Genomic DNA, 15,092 nt, shown 5'->3' on the forward strand with positions numbered 1-15,092 from the left:
AGAGAGAGAGAGAGAGAGAGAGATTCTCACTCCATTTATAGTAGTTCAGCTGTGCCCCCTACTGGTATTGTAATTTGGGTCTGCAAAGGGTAGGGGCTATGGAAATTGCCGTTTGACTGGTTTAGCGGAATTGAAATTGTCTGATTTAGTTTTAGTACATTTAGTAAATTGTCAGATTTCATTTATTCAAGGAAAAGTAAGTTCAGCATTATGAATAGTAATTTCAGAAGTTATTCAACAGTATCTGCTTGGATAGTGGTTTCTGATAGGTCTCAAATGAATACAAACCAATTCAACGTTTGCCAATCAATTTATTTTGATCAAAGTCAATTTTTACAGTAACTGGCTAGATTTTGACGGTAGTCAGCCTACCAGTCTTTAGAAAGACGTCACGAATACTGTTACCTGGATCTCTGATTGGTTCAGAGAGTCTATCCGGGTGCTGAGCTGGAACGAACTTAAAGGTACCAATATGGCGGAGGTAAGAGTGAAAACAGGGGAGGATCATCAGATTTTAAATCGATGTTTAGAAAATGTGTGTTGCTAACTTTCTATTTAAATGTAATCGATTGCATAGATTAAGGTTTTTTTGTTCCATATTTGTGGTTTTGTGTCAAAATTGCCGTAAATATGCCTCTAAAATATGTTTTAATGTATAAACCGATCCTTCACGACAAGGCCTGTGCGCGTTCGCTCTCAGCTGCTTTGCTAACATTACTGGGCAGACTCAAACGCCAATTTGATGGGGGAAGAAAATAAAAATACATTTGATTTGCATTTAATTGGGATGGTATTTTTCGGTTCTTGTGTAAAAACAAAAACATCGCCTATGACTGGTGAATTGTTCCCAGTTTTAGGTTATCGTGTACAGTAACTAAACAATACGATTGTTTTTTGTTTTGTTGTTGTTAATAAGATTTGCTTTCTCGCTAATTTCAGAGCATTGACGGCACACAAAGATGGATATAGGGGCCTAGATGTTATTTTGCGTGCCACATCCAAATGTTATATCATATTGCTACTAAATATTTAAATCCTATAACATTACATAAAACCGCTTAGTCTGTCTGTGCGGTCGGTATGTGTTTTCAGGTTGCGGAAAACGCAGAGCTATTGTTTATTTATTTATCGTGGTGGACGTTATTGACAATGTCTGCTGTACAAAATTACATTTGTTTTAATGAAAGTTTACGAACGTGTTAACAGTAGTGTTCACAGATATAGCATATTATTTAGTCTTCAAAATGGCTTAATTTGTGCTATTATCTTTTTGTTCTTCTAAACAGGCTTCCTTCGGGAGTTCGAGCCCAGGTAATTTCAGAATTATCTTTTTTAAAAGGTATTTGAATGTGAAATACTGAAGTTATGAATATGACATGCCATTTTTATATTCAGTTAATGTTTATTATGATACCATGTAGCTAAATACATTTATAAAAAATATTTATTGAGAAAGTAATTCCATGTAAATGATGCTCTGGGTTCGCCAATGGTAATGACAAGCAGTGCCAGTTTTGCCAAGAGTATCTTAATTTATTTGCGGTTTGTCCTTATAACGGTGCCTTTAAACTGCGTTCTAAAATCGTTTTCGCTCCACAGTTGGCTCTTTGTCGTCGGAAGATCATGACTTCGATCCGTCAGCCGAGATGCTAGTTCATGAATATGACGACGAGAGGACTTTGGAGGAGGAAGAGTCATTTGAGGGCGAGAAAAACTGCAACTCAGAGATAGCCGATCTAGAGAAGGTTGGTTGGCTATAGCTACAGATTGCAACACCAGATAATGTGATTCAACCCAACATTTGTTCCATTATAATGGTAGTTACAGGTATGACTATACAAAACATCGGCAGAGATTTTTCAACTAACCTTGTATTAGCGATACTATCTTCGTCCTCGATTCGTGGAAACAGGAGTCTCATAAAATGTCTGCGTCCAGTTGCAGGGGGTCTGTTTGAATTGAGAAAATGCTCTGTTATTAAAATACATAATGTTGTCTTATAAGTAATCCAACAATGTGTATATCGCAATCAAATCAAATTCTATTTGTCACATACACGTGTTTAGCAGATGTTATAGCGGGTGTAGCGAAATGCTTGTGCTTCTAGCTCCGACAGTGCAGTAATATTTAACAAGTAATATCTAACAATTTCACAACATATACCCAATACACACAAAACTAGTAAGGAATGGAATTTAAGAATATATACATATATGGACAAGCAATGACAGAGTGGCATGGACTAAGATATTATAGAATAGAATGCAGTATATACATATGAGATGAGTAGTGCAAGATACGTAAACATTATTAAAGTGCCTAGTGTTCCATTTCTTAAATATCTATTTCAAGTCTTCTCTCATTGATTGAGACAGGTGTGTCCACCCCAAAGTGTTGCATGACAGAAAGACCTGTCTCGATTAATGTGAGAAGACTTGAAATAGACAAGATGGCGGCATACACATTGTTGGATTACTTCATGGACCAAAACATTTATTTATTTTAATAACAAAGCATTTTCTAAATTCAAACGGACCCCCTGCAACTGGACACAGACATTTTATGAGACTCCTTTTTCCACGAATCAAGGATGAAGACGGTATCGCCAATACCAGGTTAGTTGGAAAAATCTCTGCCGACCTTTTTATATATCCTGTAACTACCAGTATGATGGTCAAAAAAAATTACCCATTAAATCAGATTATCTGGTGTTACAATCTGTAGCTAGGTTGGCTTACAATAGAAATTAATGGACAGTTTCCTTTCTTTTGGACAGCCAATGTAGTTGTCATTTTATAGGAATATCTTTCATTCTGTCAATGCTTAAATGACCACTTACCTCCCTACTTCAATTAATAAAATGTTATAGGCTGGGGGGGGGGGAAGCATAATGTGTACATGACTATGTTCTGTCTTATTATGGAGACAGACACTGTGTCATGGAACTTTTGTCTAACCATTCTTCACATAGCAGACATGTGTTATCATGATTTTGATTGTAGAGACATGGTCTAATATGATTTCTATTTGTTGTAACAGGAGGGGAACATGCCTTTGGAGGAACTGCTGGCCATCTACCGCTACGAGGCGTCTGTCAGTACGGCTGCAGGCTCCAGCATGGACAGCTCTTCTGGGGAGCTGACGGATGAACTGCCAGACATGACTTTGGACAAGGTGAGCAAAATTCAGTGCACTATATCAGATTTGGTAAAGGGAATATTAAAAAAATGTTTTCAGTCAAATGTATTTGTGATATCATCAGTAGGCCATCTATCCAATTATGATTACATTATACGTGTCTTACTTTTATATGACCTCTAAAGTGTGGTTATGGCAGACTGAATTTTTAGGATCAATTGATCCTTGGTGGGTTAGTTTCTAACGATACAAATGGTGATTGTGTTCTTCCACAGGAGGAGATTGCTAAAGACCTGCTATCAGGAGACTATGAGGAGGAGACCCAGTCCTCCGCTGATGACCTCACCCCTTCAGTCACTTCCCACGAGGCCACCGACTTCTTCCCCAGAACACTCAGATGTAAGGCAATTCACTTCAATTGCAACTTTATTAGGACACCTCAGGGATAAATAAGACATTGTCAGAGCACAATTACAAAACACAAATACAATTGGGCAGATTCATATAGTGCATGTTATGAGCCACTGCAATATTTTATTTATTTAAGCTGCAATATTTAACTTTTTGGGCGACCTGACCAAATTCACATAGAAATGTTGTTATAGATTTGTCATTCTCATTGAAAGCAAGTCTAAGAAGCGGTAGATCTGTTCTATGTGCGCTATTTCTATGCTTCCTGTTTTTAAGTTTCGGTTTTTGCTTATGGAAAATATATTTCACAGTGGTTTAGATGGTACAATGATTCTCTATACTTGCTTGTTTTGTCACATAAACTGAAATTAGGCAAACTATTAGAATTTTAGCAACCAGAAAATGGCGGAGCGATTTCTGCATAGTGCATCTTAATGTTTCCCAATTTTAGCTAGCAGTATGCTTAATTGAAAACTCATAATAATGGCAAAAATACTGTCAAGTGCAGGTGTCATTATAAACAAAAGCACATTAACTTATTTATCTTGTGCTTTGTCAGAATGTATCCCTTTCCTTCATACCATCTTTTAATATGAACTTATCTTGTCATGTGATGAGTTGATAAGCACAGGATCCCATTCGTATAGCAAGAATTTCAATGGGGCATGCCCTTTCTGTCTTTGCATTGTCAGCAAACACTATCTACGACGGTGATAAGGAGTCAGAGTGTGAGGAGGATGGGCCAAGCCCAGAGGACTCCAGAAAGGTAAGAATCCTGTCCTTTTAAAGGTGACTTGATTGAAGAGGATACAGAATTAAGTTTCCCATAAGCACTAATTGGGGGTCAGTTATTTTACTTTCCAATGGTTACGGTTGTTTAGTAACCTTACTTGGTTAACTGAACCTAGACCTGGACTTCAACCTAAAATAGACTGATGGTAGAAACATGGTGCTGCATGTTCTGTTCTGGGGGGTAAATCTGTTTGTATTTCACAGGAAATAATGGTGGGGTCGCAGCACCAAGCAGAGGTCCCCACCCACCTCTGTCACTATGGTGATGATGAGAAGGGTGAGTGCAGGGTTTCTTAAGAGGTTAACCCATAAACCCATTGTCAGAGTTGCATTTGACAGTCAGACATTTAGCAGTGTTTCCAAGTGTAACATTTTTATTTTTGTATTTTTTATTAACCCTCTTCAGAGGACACATATCTTGTTTGTTTTTACAGCTTTTCTGCTACATATAAATGTACATACATTTTACATAGATGTTTTACATACACATTTTACATACACTACCGGTCAAAAGTTTTAGAACACCTACTTATTCAAGGGTTTTTTCTTTATTTTTACTATTTTCTACATTGTAGAATAATAGTGAAGACATCAAAACTATGAAATAACACATGGCATCATGTAGTAACCAAAAAAGTGTTAAACAAATAAAAATATATTTTATATTTGAGATTCTTCAAATAGCCAACCTTTGCTTTGATGACAGCTTTGCCATGGAATCGGTACATCAAAAATCTCTTCCCATTTATTTTGCAACCTGTATGGCACAGCTGTCAACATTTTTGTCCTCAAATGAAACTGGTATATTTTTCTATTTATGCCAATTCCTTTCAGCCAATTTGTATCTTTAATATATGGCAGGTTAACAAGTTCCCTACCTTCTCCCTTTTCCATTTGCCTCCTCCATTTTTGTGGTAATGCTGCAATCAGTTGGTTATACGTTTGGATTGAGCAGACATTCCCATATATTTTCGATAGCTGCATATGTGACATAACTCCACCGTTTTATATTCATAGTATCATTAATAAATATAATACCATTTAAAAACATTTCTTCCATAAATTATGTTTTTTTATTAATCAGTATATTTGAGTTTAAGCATAACATTTGTTATAATATTTGTTCTATATTTTCTGGAGGATAAAACTGAAATTGTAAGCAGCATTGTATAGCTTGTTTAAGAAAGGGCGATACAAAACAAATTTCATTTTCAATTAGTCGTAAATTAGAAGTTGTAATCTGTATAAAGGCAAAAAGGCCATTTTTGAACAAAGGATGAGCCTTTCTTAATAATCTGCTGGAGAACCATTTTGGGTTTAAGTATAACTTATGTATGAGTGAAGCTTTTAGTGAGAGGTTTAACGCTTTAATATTTAATAAGTTTAGCCCCCCAAACTCATATTTATGATATAAATAGGCACGTTTAATTTTGTCTGGCTTAGCATTCCAAATAAAATGAAATATATTTTGCTCATATGATTTTTTTAAACGAGTCGTCTGGATTAGGCAGTGCCATTAGTAAGTAAACTGTGATAGGACCAAAGAGTTAATCAATGTGATTTTTCCATAAATAGACAAGTATTTCCCCCTCCATGGTTGCAGAATCTTATCCATTTTTGCAAACTTTCTATTGAAATTGATTGTGGTAAGTTCATTTATATTTTTTGAGATGTGAATACCAAGTATGTCTACTTCACCATCCGCCCATTTTATTGGTAAACTACAAGGTAGTGTAAACACTGTGTCTTTTAGCGATCCAATACGTAATATGGTACACTTGTCATAATTCGGTTTTAGTCCAGAGAGGCTAGAAAAGTGATCTTCAATAAGACTGTGTAGGGATCCAGATTGCGGAGTTAAGAAAACAACTTGAGTCACCGGCATACATTGAGACTTGTTTTTATCCAAGTGTAACATTGCATAGTGTTTAACATTGTGATTGTCATCCGCCATTTTCGTGCAGTATACGAAGATGATGACCAGTTGCTATGGAGCCCGGACGTGTTGTCGGAGAGCAAGGTCAGGGACTTCCTGTGTGAGGCGTTGTCATGGGCAACCGACGAGAGGACAAGAAGTGACACGGCAGGAGCTCATGTGAGAGACAATGAGCAGGTCAGTCATCACTTTAAGACTCACTGGATGTCATAACATTAGATATGCTCCTGCTACCATCTCAAAGTTACTGTCTTTCAAAGTTACATGACTTTGATTGTCATGGTTGTTGTCAGTGTAAGTCGTTGACCTATTCCTCTGTCTTCTCCCTGTAGGCTCTGTATGAGCTTGTGAAATGCAACTACAATACCCACAAAGCACTAGAGTGGTATTGCAGTAACGTGAAATCCTCAAAGGGTAAGTTACCATTTTGAATGATTAGTAGACTCATAAATGTCACTCCATTGTGAGGGAAAATGACTCCTTGTGATTATTACAGAGGAATCCCCGCCGTGGTCTGAAGATGAATGCCGAAACTTTGAACATGCACTACAGATATACGATAAGAACTTTCACCTCATACAGAAACACAAGGTGGGACTCTCTCTGTTACTGATTAAAGGGTGGTGAGATTATCATAATGTTGATAGCTTCTGTAAAGATATGGACACACTTTATTTAGCCTCTGTAAGGATATGGACACTTTATTTAGCCTTTCTTTAAAAAGCCTGTGTCACTAACTCCCTGTGTTGGAGAACTCTTCTCTTCATCATGTATTTCTGCCCTTCATCAAGGTGAAGACACGGACGGTAGCTGAATGTGTGGCCTTTTACTACATGTGGAAGAAGTCGGAGCGCTTTGATTTCTTTGTCCAGCAGAACCGCTTTGGCAAGAAGAAATATAGCAGCTATCCTGGCGTAACGTAAGTGATCATTCATTCTGCTCAACAGTAGTAACTGAGGTCTGAATTCATTGCGAAATGTATGTAGACAGAGTTCCCTCTGAATAGGATGAAAGCCTGTGTTTGCACATTTTATTTTATTGTGCTTGCAACTACATGAAAGGGGTGGCTTTCATGGTTACTAAAAGAGAATGTGTCTGTGGGTGGGTGTGGCTGAGTGTGTTTGTGTGTGTGGTAACCTGTTGTGTCTTCCCCCTGCCTACAGGGACCTGATGGACCGGCTGGTGGACGAGGCAGAAGGCCTGGCAGTAGACAGCTCCTCCTCTGTGTGCTCAGGTGGAGGAGGAGGGTTGAGGATGGAGCCCACCACAGAGCAGCAGCTCAGCCTGCTCAACTCCATCACTGCCAGCGACCTTACAGGTTAGTCAACAGGGTCTCAGACGCTCCACACTGCATGTAGCACAAACTGACCCCCATCTTCCTTGACAGGGTAACTATATTTTTCACAAGCCTAACTTCAGATCTGGCATTCAGTATGAACTTACAGTACACATATTATACACAACAATACAACTTTATACAATCAACATAAGTCCTAAGAACAATACATAAGAAATCCACAGATAACCAAGTAGTTTATATATGTGTCCCCTACCCTCAGCCCTGAGTAACAGCGTGGCCACAGTGTGCAGCCCAGCGGAGGTGAGCTGCCTGGACTCGTACAGTTTCCCCCCTCTGGAGAGCCTCCACCGGGGGTCCCTGGCCCACGAAGAGCCCCTGGGCTTCCCATCCAACGGAGGAGACCCCAACTGTCTCAACATGCTGGATGCTGGCTTCTACCACTCGGACCTGGGCCAGCTGGGTGGGGTGTGCGGGGCCAAGGAATGCGAGCGGCCCTCTAAGAGGCTCAAGTTGGCACTGCCCGACTCCTTCATCAACGACGTTTCTGTGGGTAACCTCGGAGTGGACTTTGAGGGGCGGCGGAAAATGACACACCACCGCATCACCGGCACCAAGATGGCGGTGTCCGTCACAGACTTTGGGAGTTTGGCGGGGAGCCCAACGGGCTTATGGGAGCACACGCACAGCACAGCACGGCGCTCCAGTCAGAGTGACCTCCCTCCGCCCCGCCCCCAGAGTTCCACCTTTAAAACCACCATCCCATGTGTACATAAGACTCACTCACTGGAGAATTAGATTTGTATTTAATAATTATATATGAGTATACATTTATTTCATTTGTGAAATATGACATCAGTGATGTCTTTATCGTATAGAACTAAAAATCTTGATTTCTCAAGAGTTTATATAGCCATTTATTTTCTCTGGTTCTGAGATGTTTCATGTCCGTGTTAATGTCCCCCCACACACACATCTACAGACAAATTCTTCAAAGCTACGTTATCCTGCCACTCATATTCAGCTGCCAAAACATATTTGTTCTGGTTTCATATGTAGTTTGTTTATTGTTAAGTGGTACTTTTGATTGAATATCAGTGTTTACAGGTACTTACAGAAACCAGGCTTGGGCAAATGTTATTTTGTCCGAGGGGAGCCTGGTGTTTGTATTTAATGCAAGAACACTCATTGGTGTCGAGGCGGTGTAGGTAATAACTCATTATAACCTCCCTCTCCGCCTTAGTCTTTTCTCCTGTGGAAGCTTCTTTTGTACTCGACCTGCTTTTATCAGACTTTAATAGTCCAAAGTGGCCAAACCGGAGGAGAATGTTCTAGAATTTTAACAATATATTATATGATAATTTCTCATTGTTCATTCTCGTGAGTTGTGACAGGTCAAGAAATTTTTAAAGTGATCAATTTAGAGACTATAAGGCTGGGTCTAACACCCAAATAAGCTGAGCAGCTTTATCTGTCCATCAGATTGTCTGAAACATGCCCTTAAAAATCGCTCTTATTGCCCTAGAAATTAGCCAATATCATGGCAATATTTTACATTATGACGGAAAAACGGTTTTTGGATTGGTTTTAGTGTTGCATTGAGATGTCATGTGTTCAGCTACAGTAATGTATATAGTTTCTGCCCTATACTCTTAGCACAACACATTACTTCATAAATCTATTTGGCCCAGGTTGAGTACTTTTTTAGGCAAGTTGTGCTGTTTGCATGTTTATCATGGTGCTTGTTGAGCTTGACCACTCTGCAAAAAAAAGAGCAATAAAATGTATTCTAAATTATATTGCTCTATATTGAAACTACTTAAACAGCCTGCATAAGATTGTTAGAAGTATTATTTCCTTATTTAATGCCACTTTTATGTAACTTCCACAGTACTGACTGTGGAGGACGCCTTTTATTATCCGGTCCATAAATTAATGTCCAGTTGCAGTCTAGCAACAGCCTACTTCTATTTCTCTTGACTGAACTAACTAATTGTGAATTGTTGACTGTCGTGGAGTCATCACTGTCTGTTTAATGGGTGCAGTAATAGTGTTTACTTAATTTATCTATGCATTGTGAGTTGGATAATTTGTTAGTTTTGGGGGTATATAATTCTGAATGTCAGCCACAGAAGTCCATAGATTTTTACATAAAGATGTACCATCCAATAATTCACTATCCTGAGTATGTCCTGTCGGGTTTCTTGCATATGATCATTGGTTTTACCTAGCTAGGTGTTATCTAGTCATTCTGTTTCTATGGCAAACATTGGAGTCAGCTGTTTGTTCACCTTGCATTGTTTCCCCAAATGTGGACAGTTTCATGTAAATAATTAGCTAATAGCCTTAAATGTCTTCATTGACGTCTTAAACTTGTGAATCAGTGTTGATACAAAGACTTTAAATTTGATTCCATGTCAAAAGGCAATAATGTGTAGATATGTACAGACATTATTACATGTTCTTACGTTTTACTGATGGACTTTGTGTTTGGATATTTTGGGGGGACAATGCATGCTAGCTGTGTGACAGTTCTTGAAAATGTACCACTAAAAAAGGCTTTACCTAAGACGTATTAATATATTATTCAATGTCACATTTAGCGTTCTGAAGTCCGCAATCATATGTACAAATCCCATTTGGTTTCTCTTCATTTATAATTTTCTTTTCACATTGCTGTCTTTGTCTTGGTGATAAAGGGATGGCTTCTGTAGTCAGTATCTTGAGAGATGGGTCTAGAATCAAGCCCTTGTCCCTATCCCTTAGGTACTTGCATAGATCTGGTATGGTTGGATAGATATAACCAAAAATGGTATACCATATTGCCTTATACCCATCCAATACTTACAGATACAGCAAGTGCCTCGGGAGATTTACCAGACTATTGTTGCTCACCATCATACAAAGTGCAGATGCAGTGGGTGTGTCCAGGCGCTCTGTAGCTTTAGAAGTGCAGTGATATATATTTCACCCTATGGTTTGTACAAAGACTCTGAAATACTGTCTGAATGTAAAGGCCATTGACTAGTAGATTAATATTTAGATTTTACAACCCTGTGCTGAAATCTCATGTGATATTTTATTGTAATCTCTGGCGAGACTTTTGTGTGTAAGAAAGCACTAAACTAATTCCTTTTATATTTTGTATTATGTTTTGAAGTTTAAAAAAGGTGGGAGATGATTATAGCAGATGTATATAAAAAATCTAATTATTTGAAGTAAAGAACACATCTGTGAATAAAACCTGCAACATATAAATGTATATCCAGAAATATAGACAATCAACACATTTACAATCAAATGTTAAAGAGAAGCTTTATTGTTTATAAGAATTGTACATAGACACAGAATTTTTTCTTTTCTTTTGGTTTTAAACATTTTGTATTTTCTGTTCTTTAATACATGGTGTACGGATCCAGAAATAAAGCTCTGGAAAATGTCTCAAGACTCCTGCTTTACTCTGTGCATTAACTTGTGTGACCGCACAATTGTGATTTTGTGGTGGATCTCTCCCCAAAATGTGTTACCTGTCCCCAACTTCTTCACTGACATCACTATGGTGGGTTTATACTTTATAGTTGTCCCCCACAATTAAATCGGAGAGGGGACTGTGGGTCTCCGTCTGTTCGTACGTTAGTCACATGGGATATCTCAGACAGCAAAGGCACGATTTTGATGAAACTTGGGTGAATTATCTGTCGCTCCATGGAGATCCAGCATTTACAAAATTACACTGATTGTCCAGATGGTGGCGCTACAACAGATTGGAAATGCTAACTTTGAAAAGGTCATGCCCCTCACCTTGTTTGACCTAAAACATGAAAGTTGGTACATAGATCCCTCTTCACAAGGAACAAATGTGCCTTAGGGACCCATAAGGTCTGCCATGATGGATTTTCTGCCATTTAGAATTTTGTGAAAAACGCTACTCTTCTGGCACCGAATGACCGATCTGCACGAAACTTTGTGGCATCTATGGACAAAGGTCTCTCAACGCAATATTTTCCAGACTAGTAACTAAAACAACATGGCCGCTATTGACCAATAAACATTCACATGGGCGTGGTCTGGCACATAAATACATATAAATTGGTCAAGGATATTCGTATTGTAACACAGTTTGGTACATGTTGAAAACACTGTCAAGACTCAACATATGCGAGAACATTCATATCGACCACACGGTGGCACTATAACAGGCACATGTTTATATCTCTTGATCTGTTTGACTCAAGTACTGAAATTTGGCACACATGCTCAGGGAAATGAGTCTAGCTAACCCACGTGATATCGCAGACATTTTGACGAAACTTGGGTGAATGATGCGTCTTGCCATAAAGAGCTGTCATTTACAAAATTACACTGATTGCCCCAAGGACGACATGTTTACTGTTGCCTTGTTTACAATCGCACTTTCATATTAGTACATCATTTTGCTTGATTTTAACTAATGATAGCTACCAAGTGGCTGGACCTGTTTGAGAGATGTGTAATGTCAAGTTTTACTACATTTACCTGAATGAAATATATGAAACTGATCATGACTAGATTTAATCTAATTTCACTGTGATTGGTTAGTCAACATGCAAAATACCTGTATACTGTCAATCAATTTTTAAATGGCTGTGTTCCTATGGGAATTTGCACATGTTAAGAGCCCCACCATTAGTTTTTTAAAATCCATTTGGAACAGTAATTGGTAAGATAGTTTGTTTCAAACCTAGACTTCCAAATCTATTATCCTCCGAAACAAAAAACAAAAAAACTGTACTTTTCATGGGTTTTGGCCTGCTGTCTCTCGGGTTCTGTAGTAGTCACATCGTTTCGGACACTGCTAAAAGAATCCCGCAGTTCTTACTTTTCTAACAGTACTAACAATGTGTTTGTAGGACTTAAAAGTTTTGAAACCAAAATGTACTTTATGCGCGCAGTATACAATATTATGGATAGTTTATTAAATGCCACCAGAGGACTTCAGAGTTTAATAGGTTTGCGAAATTCGAATACAAAATCGTTCTATTCTGTGGTTGCATGAAATAGCAAACATAAAGTCAATTCAGCAATGACATTACATTTTTACATTTACATTTTAGTCATTTAGCAGACGCTCTTACCCAGAGCAACTTACAGTTAGTGCATACATTTTTTTTTGTTCATTACTTAATCTTTGTACCTCCCTGATGAAATGGTAAAATCCATTACTGTTGTTAGGTGGTGTGTTGAAAATAGATTCCACAATACGGCCTTTTATTTTATTAACAACTAATATAACACAATATACAAATTATCTCACAAAACTGTATACCAAATAACACAGACAAACTTTATACACTGGGGTATACACATTTAAACAAAAATACAAAAGTCTTCACAGGGATTTAGGGTTCGTTTTGCTTTACCGTTTTTTCAGATTATGCAGTATTTAAATAAAATGTCAATTCAATAAAAACATATTTAAAAAATGTCCACAATCCGGTTTTGAGCGAGTGCTCGGTTCGTTCTCGATACTGTATGCGCGCTGAAATCTACGCCCACCGTGATGTATAGCACCCACCACCGGGCGAAATGCCGTGAAAAGAGTGTGTCCATGTAACTGAACTGAACAAAGCAGACAGTTAATGCTCTAATATCCCTATAACTACTGGTACTACAGTGTCGCAACACAAAGTGTCGCTGAACACTGTGCCCTCAGTAACCCACCGCCCCTAGTCCAAGGAAACCAAAGACTAGTGGGCAGGAACGTAATACTTGAGCTCAACTGAGCTGCACAGGCAGACAGTTACCGCTCTAATATTCCTTTAATAACTGACGCTCAACAGTGATGCGACACAAAGTGTCGCCCCCCACCGTGTCGTCAGTAAAACCGCCGCAGCCAGCCTAATGAATAATCCAAAAGCTAGCGGGCAGATAACAGGACATAAAACCACACTGTTCTGATCCCTCAGACAGTCTGTATCTCCATATTCCTACACAACTGATCTCACAGTGAGGCGTCACAAGGTGTCGCCCTAGACCGTGTTATCAGTAAATCCGCCTCATTCAGTCTAAGGCTGAGGGTTCAGCAATTCACCACCTTCAATCCGATGATTGATGGGTAAAGGAATATACAAAAACATGAGCAAACACTGCACTGAACCCTCAGACAGTAATAATGCTCTAATGTTATTTTAAGATTGGTTTAATAGTAATGTAATACAAGGTTACAAAAAACTATTTCCCTCATCCTCCCGCCCCAACACTGTTACACACTGGTGGGCAGGTCAAAATACATTACCTCTACTGTACTGATAACCTCAGTCAGGAGTCATGTCTCTCTCATAGAAAAAAGCCGACCTAATGGGAACCCAGCCCCCTGGTCCTGCATCTTTTTTCTCTTAGTTCAAGTCCTTCCATCAGCTACACTGAGTACAGACTGAACCAGAGAGTTAGAAGACATATCTAACAGGTAGAAATTGATACAAGGAGAAGGTGACGATCAAGACGCCGCTGCGCAATTATCCTCTACACATGTTCCTCTGAAAAAGGTAATAGAAGCTGCTACTCCACGAGTGGATTGGGCTCTTCTACCCAGAGGCAATGGCCGCCCTGCAGCCTCATAAGCCGTTTCAATGCCTTACAAAGCCAATGAAACAGACGCTGTTTAGAATGTGGTCTACGGAGTGCAGCCGCACGGTGACACACAAAACAGCTGAGGCGATGACGTAATCGCCACCTTGCGCTCCACGTAGCGCGCCAAGGCGCGCACTGGGCACAGGCGATAGAGCCGTTCCTCTCTCCTCTCAACATGGTGAGAGGGAGAGAAGGCCCACAGCTCTACGATCTGTAATCTATATAAACTCTTAATAACCTCAGGCATAAATGCCGGGTTAAAATTTAACACCGTCCTGCTCAATCGACTTAAATGGCAAGGCAGTCGGGTCTCGTCGAAAGAGCGCACATGTCACTGACACGTTAGCAGTGGTCAAAGCGAGCAACAGTGTCGTCTTCAAAGATAACATCTTAAGGGGGATTTGATTCAATGGTTCGAACGGTGGCTCGCAGAGCGCTTCGAGTACCAAAGTAAAATCCCACTGAGGAAGCGTGGCTCTAGGCATTGGCCTAAGCCGCCGCGTTCCCAATAGGAAACGTTTCACAAGAGGGTGGCTGAAACAGTGTCTCTGCCAAACCCTCATGACAAGCATAAATCGCAGCCGCAAACACCTACATGGTGGCGGGTGAGCGCTGCTTATCACATAGGAACTGTAGGAATGAGAGTATGCTCTCGACCTGACAGCACACGTAGTCCACATTTTCTGTGACACAACACTGTGAGAAAAAAACATTCCATTTACTGGCATAAGTCCCAGCGGAACCACGGAATGGGCCGACGACATGAGACCCAAGAGTGACATGACCGAAAGCGCCTTTACCGTGTGATTTGGATAACACCTTCGTAGGGCTAGCAACAGGGCAGCCCGTCGAGGATCCGAAATTCGAGCCCTCATCGTTACAGTGTCTAGCTGTATCCCTAGATAGACA

At 39.4% G+C, this 15,092-nt stretch overlaps 1 protein-coding gene across 1 annotated transcript; it reads left to right on the forward strand.

Moving 5' to 3' along the window:
- The first annotated feature begins 397 nt into the window (after positions 1-397).
- LOC121573553 (mesoderm induction early response protein 3) lies at positions 398-11,013 on the forward strand. The gene is made up of 13 exons (XM_041885632.1): positions 398-481; positions 1,287-1,311; positions 1,600-1,745; positions 3,040-3,174; positions 3,414-3,537; positions 4,242-4,315; positions 4,546-4,618; positions 6,306-6,454; positions 6,610-6,691; positions 6,774-6,868; positions 7,069-7,196; positions 7,441-7,595; positions 7,837-11,013. Exons 1-13 carry the CDS (start codon positions 473-475, stop codon positions 8,370-8,372), a joined length of 1,731 nt encoding a protein of 576 aa, XP_041741566.1. The 5' UTR covers positions 398-472; the 3' UTR covers positions 8,373-11,013.
- The last annotated feature ends 4,079 nt before the right edge of the window (positions 11,014-15,092 follow it).

Source organism: Coregonus clupeaformis, chromosome 18 (genome assembly GCF_020615455.1).
Source record: "Coregonus clupeaformis isolate EN_2021a chromosome 18, ASM2061545v1, whole genome shotgun sequence".
Taxonomy (NCBI): domain Eukaryota; kingdom Metazoa; phylum Chordata; class Actinopteri; order Salmoniformes; family Salmonidae; genus Coregonus; species Coregonus clupeaformis.

Bases quoted from the DNA above. Each gene is read 5' to 3' on its own strand.
- LOC121573553 (XM_041885632.1), top strand. The intron at 4,316-4,545 runs GTAAGAATCCTG...TGTATTTCACAG, and splicing joins GCCCAGAGGACTCCAGAAAG to GAAATAATGGTGGGGTCGCA. The intron at 7,596-7,836 runs GTTAGTCAACAG...CCCTACCCTCAG, and splicing joins CACTGCCAGCGACCTTACAG to CCCTGAGTAACAGCGTGGCC.